General features: G+C 46.1%; 1 protein-coding gene across 1 annotated transcript; it reads left to right on the plus strand.

Moving 5' to 3' along the window:
* Positions 1-1,315: 1,315 nt before the first annotated feature.
* Positions 1,316-17,004, plus strand: hlfa (HLF transcription factor, PAR bZIP family member a). The gene is made up of 4 exons (XM_034190483.1): positions 1,316-1,569; positions 2,119-2,451; positions 14,941-15,152; positions 15,625-17,004. Exons 1-4 carry the CDS (start codon positions 1,464-1,466, stop codon positions 15,838-15,840), a joined length of 867 nt encoding a protein of 288 aa, XP_034046374.1. The 5' UTR covers positions 1,316-1,463; the 3' UTR covers positions 15,841-17,004.
* Positions 17,005-17,691: the final 687 nt, after the last annotated feature.

The following is a 17,691-nucleotide window of genomic DNA, read 5'->3' on the forward strand; positions in this document are numbered from 1 at the left end:
AAATAAGTCATGTTTGTTTGTAAAGTACAAATAAGGACTGAAAAATGATCACTGAACTACAGGCGACAGGAGGTAGGCGCTAATGATGCAACAGTAAAATGCTCCGTGGACGAGGCCGTCTCCACGGTCTCTGACGGTCTAAATAGTTTTGTGGAACACAGGCCTTAGAAGGGTGCAGACCCTGAACTGGGACACAGCCTATGTTTCCTGCTCCAAGATAACCTACGGCCACATTAGCTACAAATGAGGGTGACAAGCAGTGAGTCTGTCTCCTGATGGGCGTTCCCGGGGCGTGGCCAGCTTGTGTTTACTTGGTGTTATTGAGCAAGATGTCTAATGATAGATTATCTGTCAGGGTAAGTTTTTCCTCAGTGCTTAAATGCTTCACGGAACCAAGGTTCGCTTGATTTGTTTCAGTCCAATGCCTTTCACGCTGAGGTTTCTTTAAAATAAGCATGTTAACATCACCATTTCTCTGTCACTTCAGAGATGGTATTCTGGTTACAAAAACAGCGTTTGCCAATTATTTCTCGATAACTTACAAAATATATTTTAAAAAAGTATCAAACATAGCAGATTTACACAGAAATAGCTGTTTCCGAGCGTATTCTGCCATAATGGATTATTTTGTTTGACTGAACAACCAGCTGATGTCACTCTTCCTTTTCACTCAGATTAGCAGTTGCTGTGTGGCATCACCCAGTATTTACATAAAATACACTTCTGCTCGATTTTGGCCCCACCTACCTGGCGGCAGAGCGATTGTTGTCTCTTGTTGCAGTAAAACACCGACTCTGATTGAAAACGAACGGCAGCTTGCTTTGCCTCTGTCTCTTGTAGCTCATGTGGCGAAATGCCCGAGACGTTCTGTCTTGCAGTCCACAGACAGACTCTTCTCTACTTTTATTTGGTCCTGCATGTGTGCATGGAAACAAGTACGTGTTTTTTAATGCTTTTTTTGTGTTACCCTGTACACTTAATATATTCATATTATATCTAACACATTTATTTATTTTATTTTATATTTACATTACAAATAAAAGTTAATCAAGCACCACTGATTTCCGACAGCACATGAACGCAGCACGTTTCCACCATCCACCGCTTGGATCCCTGAAGTTTTTCAGTGAGTTTTTTGCTAATCTGCCCTGAACGCAGCACGAGACACCCCCCCCCCCTCCCCCCACGGGCGTCTTGACGTCACTGACTCTCCGCCCTACTGCCGAGGCTGGCAAATACTTGATAGAGGGGGGCGAGGCTTCGACTCGGACGGTGAAGCGCCGAAGCCCCACCCTCTCCAACAGCCAGCCTCCGCCACAGAGACAGACAGACGGACAGACTCTCCGCTGCGTCTCCTTCTGAATCCGGGAGTTGTTTTTCTGCCGGCTGTCTGAGCAGTTCGGCGGATCCAGTCCGTGGGAGCTTTTCTTTCCAGCTGCTCTTCGAGACGTTTTTTGGAGAAAATGTCCAGACCTCTTTCCATCATCCCAACTTTCCTGCAGCCGTCTCACGGTGTGCTGAAATCCCTGCTGGAGAACCCGCTCAAGCTGCCGTTCCATCACGACGACGGTACATTAAACCGGAGCTCCGTGTTATAAAACCATTTATTTACAGGCAGCGGGAGTGACGCCTCTGTCCGTGTGAGGATCTTTGTGTTTTTGTACCCGGTGGAAAAATAAAATAAATAGTTTTGTTTTCCTGGACTGACCTTCAACACAGTCTTATTTTACCGTGTTTTGAGGCGTTATTATTTAATTATTATTGTTGGAGGCACCGTTTGCTTTTTTGTTCAGTGGGATTGACAGAATATTAGTCATTCTAGCAGCTGCCCGTAGAGGGCGCCCGTCCTGATTTACCTGGTGTCTTTCCATTCTGTGGAAATGTTTTTAATTCCACACTGTTTGTCCTTGTGGAATAAATTAAACTTGTGGAATAAATTAAACTTCTGGCCGCTCAAACACGGAAAGAAGCTCTGACTGCTCGGGGAATGTTGTCGTTGTTCTGATGTCTCACTCGTGTTGGACGAGTGTTTGTGGATTTATGTCTTTAAATGAGAAAAAGTGCTACTTCTGTGCTCTGCTGTCAAACAGTGACACGACTGTGTGTAAATATTTGCAGGATTTGGTAAAGACAAGGAGAAAGAGAAGAAGCTCGAGGATGAGAGCGCCGCCGCCACCCACCCGCAGTCGGCCTTCCTGGGGCCCACCCTGTGGGACAAGACCCTGCCGTACGACGCCGACAACTTCCAGCTGGAGTACATGGACCTGGAGGAGTTCCTGTCGGAGAACGGCATCCCCGCCAGCACGGCCCAAAACGAACCGGCGCTGCCCCCGCAGGTCCCGGCGGTCCCTCCTCCCACGTCCACTGTGGTGGACCTCAGCAGCCGAGCCGCCGCCTCGGTCCACACGGGCGTGGCTCCTCAGACCTGCCTCCACAGCCCGAGTGCTGCAGGTAGGACACGTGCGCAAGAGACACACACACTAAAGGGCAGGCAGGTTCACACGCACGCTGGTGATTCAGATTCATTCAGGGCTGCACACTAACTGATGTCTGTTGTCATGGTAACTGCTGTCTGAGAGGCTGAGGCTAAAGGTTGTTGTTGTTTCTGCCCTGTTACCCTGAAGACGTCAGCCCTGAACCTGGTCCCACCTCGTCCTACATAAAGGTTGTTTATGATAGGGGTCGTGTTGTTTGGTGTGTGCGGTGGTTATAAAAGTAACGCTTGTCAGTCTGCAGTCATCATTTTGCCCTGCTGAGGCTCAAAGAACACTTTGAGGTTGGAAATCTTCTTCATACTGCACCGAAGATCTGTTCTGAAGCATTAATGAGAGGTGACACTCAGAAATGTAAAACTACACCAAAAAACTTTTTTGTGGAATGTTAGTCCAACAACGTGCACGATCCTCTTCATGCTCATGCTGACAAATTGTAGGAATGTTATTTTAGACCTTCCAGGAATGTTGGAGTATCAGGGATTGATTTTAACACTTGTCTGATTGTCTGAGACACCTAGAGAAAGGAGTTCCCCTCGTACGACGCCACAGTTTTATTACAGAAGAGTCTTTTTTTTGTCTGCACAGTGGACACGGGACTCATCAGCTGATGGTGCGATTGTCCCTTTCATCTCTCTACAACACAACTTTGTTTTTAGCTTTCTTCCACAATATCCTGCCAAAGGACAAAGGCGGAAAACACGTGCATGTCACATGCTCACAAAACCACTGGTGGAGTGTACATTCGTAGTGTCTGTTAAAAGACAGGCGCAAAACCAGCATTTACATCCTGCTGTTTATGTCGTGTTACCGCCTGTGATCAACTGCACATTCACTCAGTAAATCGCCCCAAAGCTGTCTCTGCCCCCAACGCGCTGAAGTTTGGATGGTGCGCTCATTTCAGCGTTTGTTATCTGGGATCTCAGGGAATCAGGCCTACGAGTCCAAACACTCGGGATCTTGTCTCACAACACAAAGATTTGAAGTTCAAAGGTCACCCACACCTCATTCTCCTGCTTCATCTAGTGATGTGTCAGGAAGGCCATCTGGTGTAAATTTAGTGCCAAATCAATATGAGGAGCACACCTGGATGTGCCGAGGCAAAACGAGAGCAGCCAGAAAATCAAACGCTCGTTATAAATTAATATGTAAATAAAGAGATTTGATTTAAGTCTGGATTTAAAAAAAAGGGGAGGGGGGTAGATTACATAACAGGACCAGGATCAGTGAGAACACGTCATCAATGTCTTCTTCACCTCCGGAGCACAGAGGAAGCTCAGAAGGACTTCATAGAGCACAAACATACTCGGTTTACTGCTGGAAAACTATCAGTGTGTGGTCACATGAGTTGTTGATGAATAGTTGATTATTTGTTGCAGCTGTATTGATAAGGAGGACAATGTTATTATTGGTTATTACAGCAGAGATAAATGTGAGGACATCTGCAGGTTTTAGTTTGCATGTCAACATGCATGATGGTTTACGGCTGCACTGGAGAACGCGTGTGAAATGGGGGCGTGCAGCCGGCGCCAGGACAGAGAAACATCTCACACCATCGTCTAAAGCTGAGGAAAACCCTGCCTGAGCGAGTGTAACGTTTGTCCTGATACTTGGAACGGGTTAGTGTGAAACTGGTCTCCTACTGCAGACTGTTGGTCGTGATCGCCTTCCTGATTTTTGGGTTAGCTGTGGAGCCTGAATGAGTTTTGTGCCCTCCAGCCTCTTCAGATGTCAGCGGAGCAGGAACACGCAGCGTGTAGCTCTTAAGCCTGGGTCCCACCGAATAATGAATGATGAATAATGAGCCACACATGGGTGTGTCAGCGATTATTCCAAGAATGACCCACGTTTTCATCTATCATGTATCCGCTATGAAGGTGCCTCTATGTGCCTCTCTGTACCCCACATGTGCCGCGTAGCAGCCTCCAGTGAGCCACGACTGACCGGTCATTAGAGCCTCGAATGGCTCACATCATCCACACTAAGCCATGTAGTGCCATGATAGCGCCATGATAACACCATGTTGGTGCACGTTTAGGCATGATGGGTTTGGTCCAAACCTCCAGCCCTCCCACACCTGGTCCCTTTAAAGTGTGGGTTTTCAATTCACAGATTCACAGCAGCATTTAAAGATGTCACATTTTTTAAATGCAGTCCAAAAATAGACACTCCAGTACAGACCCGCGGTTGTGGGCTGTGCAGCAGGCTGCTGTCCCCCTGTAATGCACTAGACCAGCTAGAACCAAACCATGTGTTCCTGGAGAGCCGCCTCTGTGCTCTTCACTGGCTCCACGGCTCGCTGGCTTTATTTCTTCTGCGGCTTTAAACACACACACTGTGATCCCACTATAAACTTTATGTTTGTCCATTTATTTCTGCAAACTTAACTAACTTACATGTGTAACTTAACTTTGTGTTATCTCTTCAAAATCGGTCTTTTGTGCGCTCTCCTTCTGTGTTACCACACAGCTCGGCGCTGCTTTTAGCAGCTTCACTGGAGTTATTTGTTCTGCGGCTTTACACACACATCCACTTCACGCAGTCATCCAAATTTTAACTTTGTATTTGTCCAATATTGACTGAAAAATCACTCTTTTGTGACTGGCGTTCTGTTTAAATGCTCCTCAGTGCGCACACACAGCGGAGCTCATGTGATCCATTAACAGGATATTAAATCAACTATAGACATACTTTCACACCTGGGAACTGTTTTATCAAGTTATAAAAACATTAAAAATAGTTACCTTAAGCTGTTCAAAATACATTCCACATGGAGCAGGAAAGAGGAAAAAAGTGTCCAGATGAAACAGTCCTCTGTGATTCCAGAAGTGATTAGAGGTGTTTTCAGCATCCATGGTTTGGCAGGAAATGATTAATATGCTACAAAATAATTATTTTATGGCCAGCATCCAGCGCACAGAGCAAGTGGAATTGTGTGCGCAAGAGGAGAGCCGCTCCAAAAACAGCCTCTCAGGTTGTGCGTAGCTGCCAGGCGCACAGATAACGGGCTTTTAGCAGACTATAAGCACCACGCACACGCCTCTAAGCCGTCACAGTAACTTGTACACAAACTGTGCCATGCTGTTGTTGCTAAATTTTGAACTTCTTGAAATTAGCGCCACACTCAGAGAGGAGCCTCGTTAACTGAAGATAATGCCTCAGAGCCACGAAACTCCCACGATAGTTGAAGAAACCCTCTGGTAGCAAAGAAAACATGCTGCGTGGCTCATTATTCATCCTTCATTATTCGGTGGGACCAGGGCTTTATCCACTTTCGCCTGCTGCAGCTTGGATTTGCATTAAAATGGTCTGACGTCAGGACTTCGGAACTTGATGCGGATGAAGGCCTTATTGAGTTCAGCGAGCGGCTTCTCCTCCTTCTCCACAAATTCTTCTCTGTCAGTAAAACCGTCCATCGTACGTGGCAGACCGCCGTACTCCGGCTCACTCGGGAGCTTCCTGGACTGGCGTCTGTTTCACCCTCTGTTACTGTGGAAACCAGTTTTCATGACGTTACTGAGCAACGAGGACAAAGACTCACGTATGATCCACTCGACCAACTAGACTGAGACGGCTCATTTCCACGTGCACCAGTGCAGTTCATCACTGTGACCCTCTGTGGAAAACCCACTCAGCTTTTCAAATCCTCACTGTTTGTGCTGCCATGCACAACTTGCAAAACCACCAATTCCTCCGTCAGACCAAACTCGTCCATAATCTTACGCAAAAACGTGGCTCGTTTAGTGGTTTTAGTTCTGTCTGTTGTTTGGTCACAGGCCTTAAATAAAAACTGGAGGTTTCTTGCTGTGCTCTTTTGTTGGTTTGTTTGTGTTTTCTAGTATCTTGAGCCATATCTGTAATCCGCTCTGAAGCGGTTCTTCGAGTTAAACGGACACTTTGGAATAATGTTATTTTGTTGGGTGCGAGCGGCTCTGCAGCAGCAACACATTTTTGTTTGTTTTTGTTTTTGCCTCTGACTTCAACAACAACAAAAATGTCATCTTTGGCCCATTTTTATCGGAAAGTGTGATATTCTGCATCCACTTTTCTTTGCTGTGATTCATGTCAGCACCATCAGATGACCGCCGTGTCTGTGTGGAATGTAGCTTGTTGTTAATGATGCATTCACGCCAACTGTGACACAGATTGTCGGAAAAAGCCCAAATGTATTATTTTTATATATTAAATTAAAAACTTTAGCTGGACCTATTCACCTCCTAATATATTCATTAATTTTCTATACCCGGTTACTTCAGCCAAGGCTCACGGGGGGTGGAACCTATTCCAGCAGTCATACAGCAAGAGGCAGGGTTCACAGTGGACAGGACATCAGTCTGTCACAGGGCCTCCTCAGATATTCCTTTGTTGAACTGGTAGTGAGATACTTTTTTAAAAATAAAACGCATGTTGTCAACACTTTCTTGTTGGCTCACTTTGTCGATATATTCTAATTTCTCTGTGTCTCTCATCTCGTCTTCCTGACATTCCTGTCACCACGGTGAAGGTGACATCATGCTTCACTTCACGTGATCTAAAAGAATTTCTGATATGTCAGTTTGGGAGGCGACTTACAGTGTATCCAGAAAGTATTCACAGTGCTTCACTTTGTCCACGTTTTCTTATGTTACAGTCTCATTCCAAAATGGATGACATTTATTGTTTCCCCTCAATGCTCACAACACCCCATAATGACAACATGAAAGTTTTTTTTTTTTTTGCAAATTTATTAAAATAAAAAAATTATGAAATCACATGTACATATGTATTCACACTCTTTGCTCAATACTTTGTTGATGCACCTTTGGCAGCAATTCCAGCCTCAAGTCTTCTTGAATATGATGTCACAAGCTTGGTGCACCTATCTTTGGGCAGTTTGGTCCATTCGTCTTTTCAGCACCTCTCAAGCTTCATCAGGTTGGATCGGGAGCATCGGTGCACAGACATTTTCAGATCTCTCCAAAGATGTTCAGTCGGAATCAGGTCTGGGCTCTGGCTGGACCACTCAAGGACATTCAGAGTTGTCCTGAAGCCACTCCTTTGATATCTTGGCTGTGTGCTTAGAGTTGTTGTCCTGCTAAAAGATGAACCGTCACCCCAGTCTGAGGTAAAGAGCGCTCTGGAGCAGGTTTTCATCCAGGATGTCTCTGTACATTGCTGCATTCATCTTTATCTCAATCCTGACTAGTCTCCCAGTTCCTGCTGCTGAAAAACATCCCCACAGCATGGTGCTGCCACCACCATGCTTCATTGTAGGGTTGGTGCCTGGTTCCCTCTAAACATGACGCCAAAGAGTTCAATCTTTGTCTCATCAGACCAGAGAATTTTGTTTCTCCTGGTCTGAGAGTCCTTCAGGTGCCTTTTGTCAAACTCCAGCTGGGCTGCCATGTGCCTTTTACTAAGGAGTGGTTTCCGTCTGGCCACTCTACCACACAAGCCTGATTGGTGGATTGCTGCAGAGATGGTTGTTCTTCTGGAAGGTTCTCCTCTCTCCACAGAGGAATGCTGGAGCTCTGACAGAGTGACCATCGGGTTCTTGGTCACCTCCCTGACTAAGGTCCTTCTCCCCCGATCAGAGTTGAGACGGGCGTCCAGCTCTAGGAAGAGTCCTGGTGGATCTGAACTTCTTCCATTTACAGATGATGGAGGCCACTGTGCTCACTAGGACCTTCAAAGCAGCAGAAATGTTTCTGTACCCTTCCCCAGATTTGTGCCTCCAGACAATCCTGTCTCAGAGGTCTACAGACAATTCCTCTGACTTCATGCTTGGTTTGTGCTCTGACTGTCAACTGTGGGACCTTATATGTAGACAGGTGTGCATCTTTTCAAATCATGTCCAAGCAACTGAATTTACCCCAGGTGGACTCCAATTAAGCTGGAGAAACATCTCAAGGATGATCAGTGGAAACAGGAGGCACCTGAGCTCAGTTTTGAGCTTCATGGCGAAGACTGTGAATACTTATATACATGTGATTTCTTAGTGTTTGTTTTATAAATTTTGCAAAAAAAAAAAAAAAAAAAAAACTTTTTTTTTTTTTACATTGTCATTATGGGGTATTATGTGTAGAATTTTGAGGAAATTTCATCCACTTTGGAATAAGACTATAACAACAAAATGTGGAAAAAGAGAAGCACTCTGAATACTTTCTGATACTCTGTATATTCCAGAGTGACTTATATATCGAAAAATCACAAGTTTATTATTGATGATAGACTCACTGATCTTCAATTGTTCTTATCCAAGATTGGGTCACAGGGGCTGGAGCCTATCCCAGCAGTCATAGGGCGTGAGGCAGGGTACACCCTGGACAGGACGCCAGTCTGTGTTTCTTATTGATGATAATAGTAATTATAATGACTACATACGTATATCAGACTTTCACAGGGATCAAAGCAATAAACAGAATAAACTCTAACAATAAAATAATAAATGTCAATAATAAAAAGTACACTAACAGTGCACAAAAATCCAAATTAAAGAGCTGATTATACAGAAAAAGGGTGTGACTTATATTCTTGAAAATATGGTGCAAGTGTTTAATTTTGCAAAAGCAACAGAGTAATGTTCATTTTATCAGCGTATTCTTCACACTCGCAGCATTATTGAGATTACAGATTGTGGAGAAAGTTTTTTTTTTTTTTTTTTTCCCATCTGGTCCAGCCCTGTATTCAGAAAGTGTTGTTTCAGTGTGAAAGCGGTATTGGTGGGGCCGACCCAGCCTAAGGGTGCTGTCTATCTTTTTTTTTTTTTTTTTTTTTTTTTTTTGTGGGGGGGGGGGGAATAAAGTCAACTTTCACTATTCTTATACTAAAACTAGTTAATACTATTTATCTTTTAGTATAAAATAAATATAAGCCCATATTGATTTAACTGCATAGCAAAGCCTATTAAATAATAACAATGACAGTAGTGTGGTGTAGAAGAACAAATACCAAGTCAGAGTGTTTTCACTCTGGCTCAAGGAGGCGCTGTTACCACCACAGAGACAGTGGTGGAAGTCATCCAACACAGTAACGGTAACAGCAACATGACACTCAACCAAACTGACTAAACCAACTAAACTATAAAATGCAACAAATCAACAACACAAACACACAACCCTAAGACTGTAAATTGTTGTGCTGCAATGCATATATTTGGGGTTTTAAGTGTTGTTATTGCAGTTCATGTTAATTTAACTGTGTTGCCGCTTTGTTGGGTTTTATAGTTCAGTTGGGTTAGTCAGTTTGGTTGAGTGTGATGTTGTTACCGTAAGTGTAAAGTGAAGTGTGTTTGACTTCCACCATTGTCTCTGTGTTGTTGTGAGTAAAATAATAGCGCCTGTTCAAAAGCTGTGGCTCGGTCTTCGTTCTTCCACTCAGCTCGACACAATAATATGATGAATTGTTTTTTTCCGCTGCATTGCATCAGGTAGTTAGCAGTGTTAGCGTGCCTTCATCCATGGTTTGCTAATTCTTAAGGTATTTCGGGGTGAGGTTCTCCTAAACTGACCCACCCAAAATAAACTGTGTTGGGGTGGGAATAGTTTGTAGAGGCTTTGAGCGGAGTGTCCCCACGTCATTTTGACATGCATCGATTGTCAAGAGGAGTGTGTGTGGGTAGGTGGGGGCATTAAAAATCTTGCTCAGGCTGCCGACTGGTTGGGGCCGGGCTGTCATTGCGTGTCGGTGCAGATGAAGGCCGCGCTGAGCGTTGTCTTGTTTTTCTGATGTCGCTGCTGGAGATCTGGCTCTGTCAGCACTGTAAAAAAGGGAAGCGGTTTCTTCCAGTCTGACACAGGCGCACCTTCAGAGTCCTGCCTCCATGTTCACATTCTCTTCACACGTGAGCACAGCTGGGCTTCCTGCAGCATGCCGGGCCACGTGACGGACACATGCGGGCGGCGTGCGCAGGACCGAGCTGCAGACGGCCTCCCGCCCCTCAGGCACAGGCTGTACCCTCTGGAGCTCACGTGGACTCTGGTGTGCTTGTGTCACATGCACTTTCTATTGTTCCAGTGTGCCGAATGCGGTTTAACCCGCTACTCTGCCGCCATCTGCAGCGCGTTTGATTTCAAAGGTTGAGGAACAAAAGTAGCTTAGAGAAAAATAAATGTGTAGGAATGCAGCGCCACAGTGTGGACGACCTCTGACTGAAACTCAAAGATTAACGTTATTCATTATTTAATCCGTTTTTCATCGTTTTGAGTCTTTATTTTTTAATGACCTAAAATAAGATTTCTGGTTGATTGTACTCATGTCTTTGATCATGTGTGAGATTAAACTGGACCAACTCATCCCACCTTAAAGGGGGAAAAACAACAAATGTAGCTAATTAATGAAGTAAGTCTGATTTAAGAGGTTTCAAGTGTGTTAACAGCAAACCTCAGTCCTCTGAGTCCAGTTTCCTGTTTATGGACGTATTCTGTGTTCTGTTATTCAGCTGATTCCAGCGTTTTGTCCACTTATCGCTGTGATGATCTTGAATGTTTACTGAGTGACTCAGGTAACCTTATTGATCTGAACCTGGTCAACACAAATCCAGTTTTGGATTACCCCGTAATCGAGGTAATGTGACCTTCCAAGTGCAACATGGGTTCTGAGAAGCGCGGGTTCGGACTGGGTGAGGTTGTGTAATCCTTGTCAACCACCTTGGACCTACCTTTCTGGACTTTTAAAATTTAGATTCCCAGCTGGAGCCAGGACACGTTACAAGTCCCCATTTGACACCAGCTTCCCTGGAACGTCGTACCTCCGTCGGGGTCACTTAAGGTCAGACTGGTTTGTTTGGCACACTGGGTTATTTTTACGCAGCTAAATGATCAGAGCGCCTGAAGAAGCTGATTAGGGTGAGCCCGGATATTGTCAGTCACGGTCTGAGACTGAGTCTGCTTTTAGTTCCTCCAGCAGCTCGTTGTCTTGCTGTGATCGGTTTATGGATGAGGCTGATCGGTTCCTCTCCAACAGACGCCTCGGTTCTTTCTGTGATTCTCAAGCTCTCTAAGTCACGCCCACATTAAGAATGACCATATTAAATCACAGCCCTTGTCAGACAATGTCATCTTTCAAATTTGTACAATTATTCACAGTCATGGTCTAATTTTATTGTATCTCCACACTGGCCTGGGAACACCTCGGGGTCCACCAGTCAGAGGTGGTTAATGTGGCCCGGCAAAGGGAAGACTGGGGTCCACTGATGGGGCTGTTGCCCCTGTGACCAGATCACAGATAAGTGGTTGAAGTTGAGTGAGTGATGAGTGAACTCAAACAGTTCTGGGCGAGTCAACAACTGACTTGTCCTGTTGCTGAAAAAGAAGCATTTTAATGAACATGTTCAGTGACAGTTGGAGCTTCTGTACTTTATTTGTAGTTTTGTGAGCTGTCTTTAGAACATGTAATCTGATTTAGATCAAAGAGTAAGTTAATGATGCTGGTTCAGTTTTGAGAAGTTGGTGTTCTACTGCCACCTGGTGGCTGTGTGAAGCCTGACTGTTCTGTTCAGGTGTTTAAAGGTGCAACTCCACATGTTAAAGCCTGACATTCCTTCACAGCTTGTGGCTGCGAAGAGCTGCAGAGTAAAGAGCCAAAAAGAGGCACAGAGCCGCGAAGGGCCGCGAAGAGGCACAGAGCCGCGAAGGGCCGCGAAGAGGCACAGAGCCGCGAAGGGCCGCGAAGAGGCACAGAGCCGCGAAGGGCCGCGAAGAGGCACAGAGCCGCGAAGGGCCGCGAAGAGGCACAGAGCCGCGAAGGGCCGCGAAGAGGCACAGAGCCGCGAAGGGCCGCGAAGAGGCACAGAGCCGCGAAGGGCCGCGAAGAGGCACAGAGCCGCGAAGGGCCGCGAAGAGGCACAGAGCCGCGAAGGGCCGCGAAGAGGCACAGAGCCGCGAAGGGCCGCGAAGAGGCACAGAGCCGCGAAGGGCCGCGAAGAGGCACAGAGCCGCGAAGGGCCGCGAAGAGGCACAGAGCCGCGAAGGGCCGCGAAGAGGCACAGAGCCGCGAAGGGCCGCGAAGAGGCACAGAGCCGCGAAGGGCCGCGAAGAGGCACAGAGCCGCGAAGGGCCGCGAAGAGGCACAGAGCCGCGAAGGGCCGCGAAGAGGCACAGAGCCGCGAAGGGCCGCGAAGAGGCACAGAGCCGCGAAGGGCCGCGAAGAGGCACAGAGCCGCGAAGGGCCGCGAAGAGGCACAGAGCCGCGAAGGGCCGCGAAGAGGCACAGAGCCGCGAAGGGCCGCGAAGAGGCACAGAGCCGCGAAGGGCCGCGAAGAGGCACAGAGCCGCGAAGGGCCGCGAAGAGGCACAGAGCCGCGAAGGGCCGCGAAGAGGCACAGAGCCGCGAAGGGCCGCGAAGAGGCACAGAGCCGCGAAGGGCCGCGAAGAGGCACAGAGCCGCGAAGGGCCGCGAAGAGGCACAGAGCCGCGAAGGGCCGCGAAGAGGCACAGAGCCGCGAAGGGCCGCGAAGAGGCACAGAGCCGCGAAGGGCCGCGAAGAGGCACAGAGCCGCGAAGGGCCGCGAAGAGGCACAGAGCCGCGAAGGGCCGCGAAGAGGCACAGAGCCGCGAAGGGCCGCGAAGAGGCACAGAGCCGCGAAGGGCCGCGAAGAGGCACAGAGCCGCGAAGGGCCGCGAAGAGGCACAGAGCCGCGAAGGGCCGCGAAGAGGCACAGAGCCGCGAAGGGCCGCGAAGAGGCACAGAGCCGCGAAGGGCCGCGAAGAGGCACAGAGCCGCGAAGGGCCGCGAAGAGGCACAGAGCCGCGAAGGGCCGCGAAGAGGCACAGAGCCGCGAAGAGGCACAGAGCCGCGAAGGGCCGCGAAGAGGCACAGAGCCGCGAAGGGCCGCGAAGAGGCACAGAGCCGCGAAGAGGCACAGAGCCAAAAAGAGCCACAAAGAGCTGCAGAGTAAAGAGCCACAGAGCAAAGAGCCAAAAAGAACCACAAAGAGCTGCAGAGTAAAGAGCCACAGAGCAAAGAGCCAAAAAGAACCACAAAGAGCTGCAGAGTAAAGAGCCACAGAGCAAAGAGCCAAAAAGAACCACAAAGAGCTGCAGAGTAAAGAGCCACAGAGCAAAGAGCCAAAAAGAGGCACCGAGCGAAGAGCCGTGAAAAGCCGCAGAGCAAAGAGCCCGCCAAGGAGCGACAAAGAACCGCAGAATGAAGTGCCACAAAGAGGTGCAGAGTAAAGAGTCGTGAAAAGCTGCAGAGTAAACAGCCACAGAGTAAAGAGCTGCCGCCACTCCGTTAGTGATGCTACACCAGAATTACTCCAGGTGGAAGCGTCACCTTGACCTTTATAACAAGCTCGTTGTTCAAACAGCTGCCACATAAAAAAACAAAAAACAAAAGCCCTGAACCCACAGCAGCTTCAGGCTGCGTCCACGCGAGATGTTATCCCTCTGGGGTCGACGCCGTCGTATACAACGGCTAAGACCAAGCTTTACTAAATTAGAAATGACTTTTTAATGATATGAGATAGAAACTTCCTTTTTTTTTTTTTTTTTTTGCTGAAAAGTTAACTCCGCGGACTTTCGAGCCAGCCATCGGCCATCTTTGTACTCCTCATAAAAGCTGTGTGATGACGTGCGCAATGTGAGTGTCCAAGCGGAATTGGTTCTCCGTCACATGGTTTTCCAAAATCCAATTGTAGGGCAGATTCACTGTACGTGAAAAGCCAAAGATTGTTTTCAGGAGTGATGTGTTACTAGTTGGCCCATTTGAATAGCCCCCTGGGTGCTCCAATGAGTACATAATATTGGGCTCCAAATGCGCCCTGCGCCATTATGCACAGGAATCACTGAAAGCAGATGGAGAGCCTCTGATCACAATCTCACGTGCTCAAACAAAAAGTGTGTAACTATCAGGATTGCTCCACTAGTTTGCATGTGAATGTTACTAGATAACTCTGTTGCTTTTACCGTGAAGACAAAAAAACACATAGACCATTTTGTATATATTGTTCAAAATGTGCATTTGTGTTTATTGTTTGAACCTTTATGTTGTGCAGTCTTTCACACAAGACCTCAAATTACCTTTATAAAGTGTCAAAACAGTTGTTTATTATAGTTCGCTGTGTGTTTTGAATAAATGTGTGTGGAAAATTATTTTCCTTTATTACACTTATAAAACACAACAAAAGCATATATATAATGAAAGCACAGATTGTCCTTAAAAAAGAGACATAAAACTTGATTGTAGGATGCAGGGAGAGCTATTAACAGCAATAATAAAACATTTATGCCAGGCGAGTGAACTGTCCAAAAAATGCCCTCGGACCCCAGAGGGTTAATCTCCTGGTGTTAATCATGAAGAATACTTTAAATATGATCAGGACCAAATTGATTATGTTTTTATTATGTTCAAAATAATGAAAAGTATTTGTCTATTTTATTTAGTCCTTAAAATATCTGATTTGGTTAGTTAGTAGTTAATTAGTTAGACTCCACATTTATTGATGTTATATTATTTTCTTCTCTCGCAGCACCTTCAGCCCGTGACACTCCGAGCCCCATTGACCCAGAATCAATTCAGGTCCCTGTGACCTACGATCCCGACCCAGCGGACCTGGCTCTGTCCAGTGTGCCCGGCCAGGAAATGTTTGACCCCAGAAAACGCAAGTTCTCAGCCGAGGAACTGAAGCCACAGCCCATGATCAAAAAAGCCCGCAAGGTCTTCATCCCCGATGACCTAAAGGTGAGTCACCACACATCCTCACGTCGGTGACAGGAACCCGGGTGAGTGGGTGGGGCATTGTCACATGAAGTGGTTCTCACAGAATAACCTTCAGACCTGGATCAGGATGTGACTCAGTACTGGATGAAGTTTGGCCTCCGTCACCAACAGGGTGCATTTATTGCATGTATTTATTCTTTTTAAAAAATCGTAATTATCCAAATGTTGGTCCAGAATTCAAACTTTTTCAGTCTTGTGTTCCAGGTATCGATTTGAATGTAGTAAATATGGTTTGAACATCATTTTGCTGTTTATATAAACTCAACACTTCCTCGCTGTGCTGCACCATAAAAAATAATAAATTTATATTTATTTATCTTGTAATAACATAATATTGTTCTTTATGTCTGGGTTGTTTTGTTTTTTACGTATTTGTGAGTCATTTCATGTTTGTCCAGTTTTATGTGAACAAACCCACTGCTTTGCTCTTCAGGATGACAAGTACTGGGCCCGGCGCAGAAAGAACAACGTCGCAGCCAAACGCTCACGGGACGCCCGGCGGCTGAAGGAGAACCAGATCGCCATCCGTGCCGGCTTCCTGGAGAAGGAGAACGCTGCCCTCCGTATGGAAGTGGCGGACTTGAGGAAAGAGCTCGGCCGCTGCAAGAACATTCTGGCCAAATACGAGGCCCGACACGGACCCCTGTGAGCCCGGTCCACACCCGCCGCACGCTCCCTGCCCACGTGTCCGCCAAAGTGTCGTTTTCCATGGCGCCCCCTCACAGACTTGTACGGTTCTTGACCCTCACTATGAGTTGTGTCTCAGCTTCTGTTTGTTTTTGTGCTCAGCTTCCATTTGAATGTTTAGAAACCCACATAACCACACGAGCCGACCTGCTTGTGGTTCACCTTCAGACCAGATCTACACCAGAGGTCAGGACTCAGACCTGTGGACTCTCCGTCGTCCCCTGTCCTTCCGTAGTATCTTAATCCTTCGTTTGTCCCTTTACACTTTGTTGCTCGAACCCGGGCACCTTGGACAGCGTTCTTGTTGTTGTAGTTGTCAGAAAGCACTTAAAGGTTTTTCCGGCGTGGCATTGAACTGCCGCAAGAAAATCAGCATTTTGTTTTTTCTCCATCACCTGGACTCTGAGCAATAATTCCTGTTCAAAACCCAACACACCCCTAGCCATCCCAGCTAACTTCCATCTAGTTTATTAACTGGTCTGGGTTGACGAAACCGAGTTAAGATCTGCACTAATAATGCGTGTCACAATCTGAACTTGTGTAACTTTTTCCACTTCCACCACCTCATATTTCTTTTTATTTCTCAGATGGAAGATTGTTTTTTATGTGTGTGTATATATAATATATATATATTCTGTTGATATAATTGTTAGTATTACTACTGCTGGTTATTGTTTATCCTCCGCCTCATCGATCATTTTTGAGCATGATTTCTTTCACCCAGCGAAGGCGTGAAGCTATTTACCGATCATGTTTTTGGCAGAGTTGTCGATAATCCTTTATGCTTCTGTTTTAGTTAGCATGATTAATGGGCTTTTCTTTTTTTCATTTTATGAATCGATGTCCGTAGTGTTTTTGTAGCACTGATATGTTTGCCTTCTTTTTTAAAGTTGGCTGTATGAATGTAAAGTTGGATGGTGTTGTCCTATACTGTGGTTTAACTGAAACAATCTGTTCACTGCAGACCAAACAATTCACAACAGAGATGATATATTGGTTACAAGAGAGATGTTTATATATGAATCTATAAGTTGTTTTGTACAGTATTTTTCCTATACATGTATTTTAAAGGCACACAGATCCAGAATATAATTATTATTAAAGAATATATGTGTATAACTCAAAAGCTTAAAGTGGTATTTTGATATTCTCAGCAGATTTCTGGATCTTCAGCAGCAGCTGAACCTCGTGGGCGTGGTGGTTATTGAGACGACACCCCTGCTTTAGACCGTCCCCACAGAATGTTGTTTGAGCTTTTTAACAGCCAGATTAATCAGAAAGATTAAAGAAACTTAAACACAAAGGTGCATCCAGCAGGCTTGACTTTTTCTTTTTTACCTCGTTGATGATGGTTTCACTTCTCTCATTTGACTGGATGGCGTTATGTGAAAGAACAGATATCCTGTGCTGGGTGTTGTAGGGTGACCCTGAACCCAAGAGATGGACAATGGAAGTGTTGTTTTTTTTTTTTTACAGTGGCGTCTGCCACACAGTCATTTTTTAGTTCTGCATGCTGCAAAAGCTCAATGGTGAAAGCTGCACCTGCCAACAACCAGGTCTGTGAGAACTGCACATTTTTGCGTATTTAAAATTCTGCATGTTTTGTGTGAGGTATAAATCAGTATGTTTTGAAGGCACACGTTAGATGTAATTTTTTCCTGCTCTCATACAGTACCACCGTTATAACAGTATATTACCCACCCCTGTCCCCTCCTAGTTGTCCTAGATATCGTCACACCCCCTACATAGCATGTCTGCCTTATAATTAGTACACATTTCATCCTCCATTCTGAAGGGTCTGACCCCTTTTTTA

This window comes from Thalassophryne amazonica, chromosome 16, assembly GCF_902500255.1.
Source record: "Thalassophryne amazonica chromosome 16, fThaAma1.1, whole genome shotgun sequence".
Lineage (NCBI taxonomy): Eukaryota > Metazoa > Chordata > Actinopteri > Batrachoidiformes > Batrachoididae > Thalassophryne > Thalassophryne amazonica.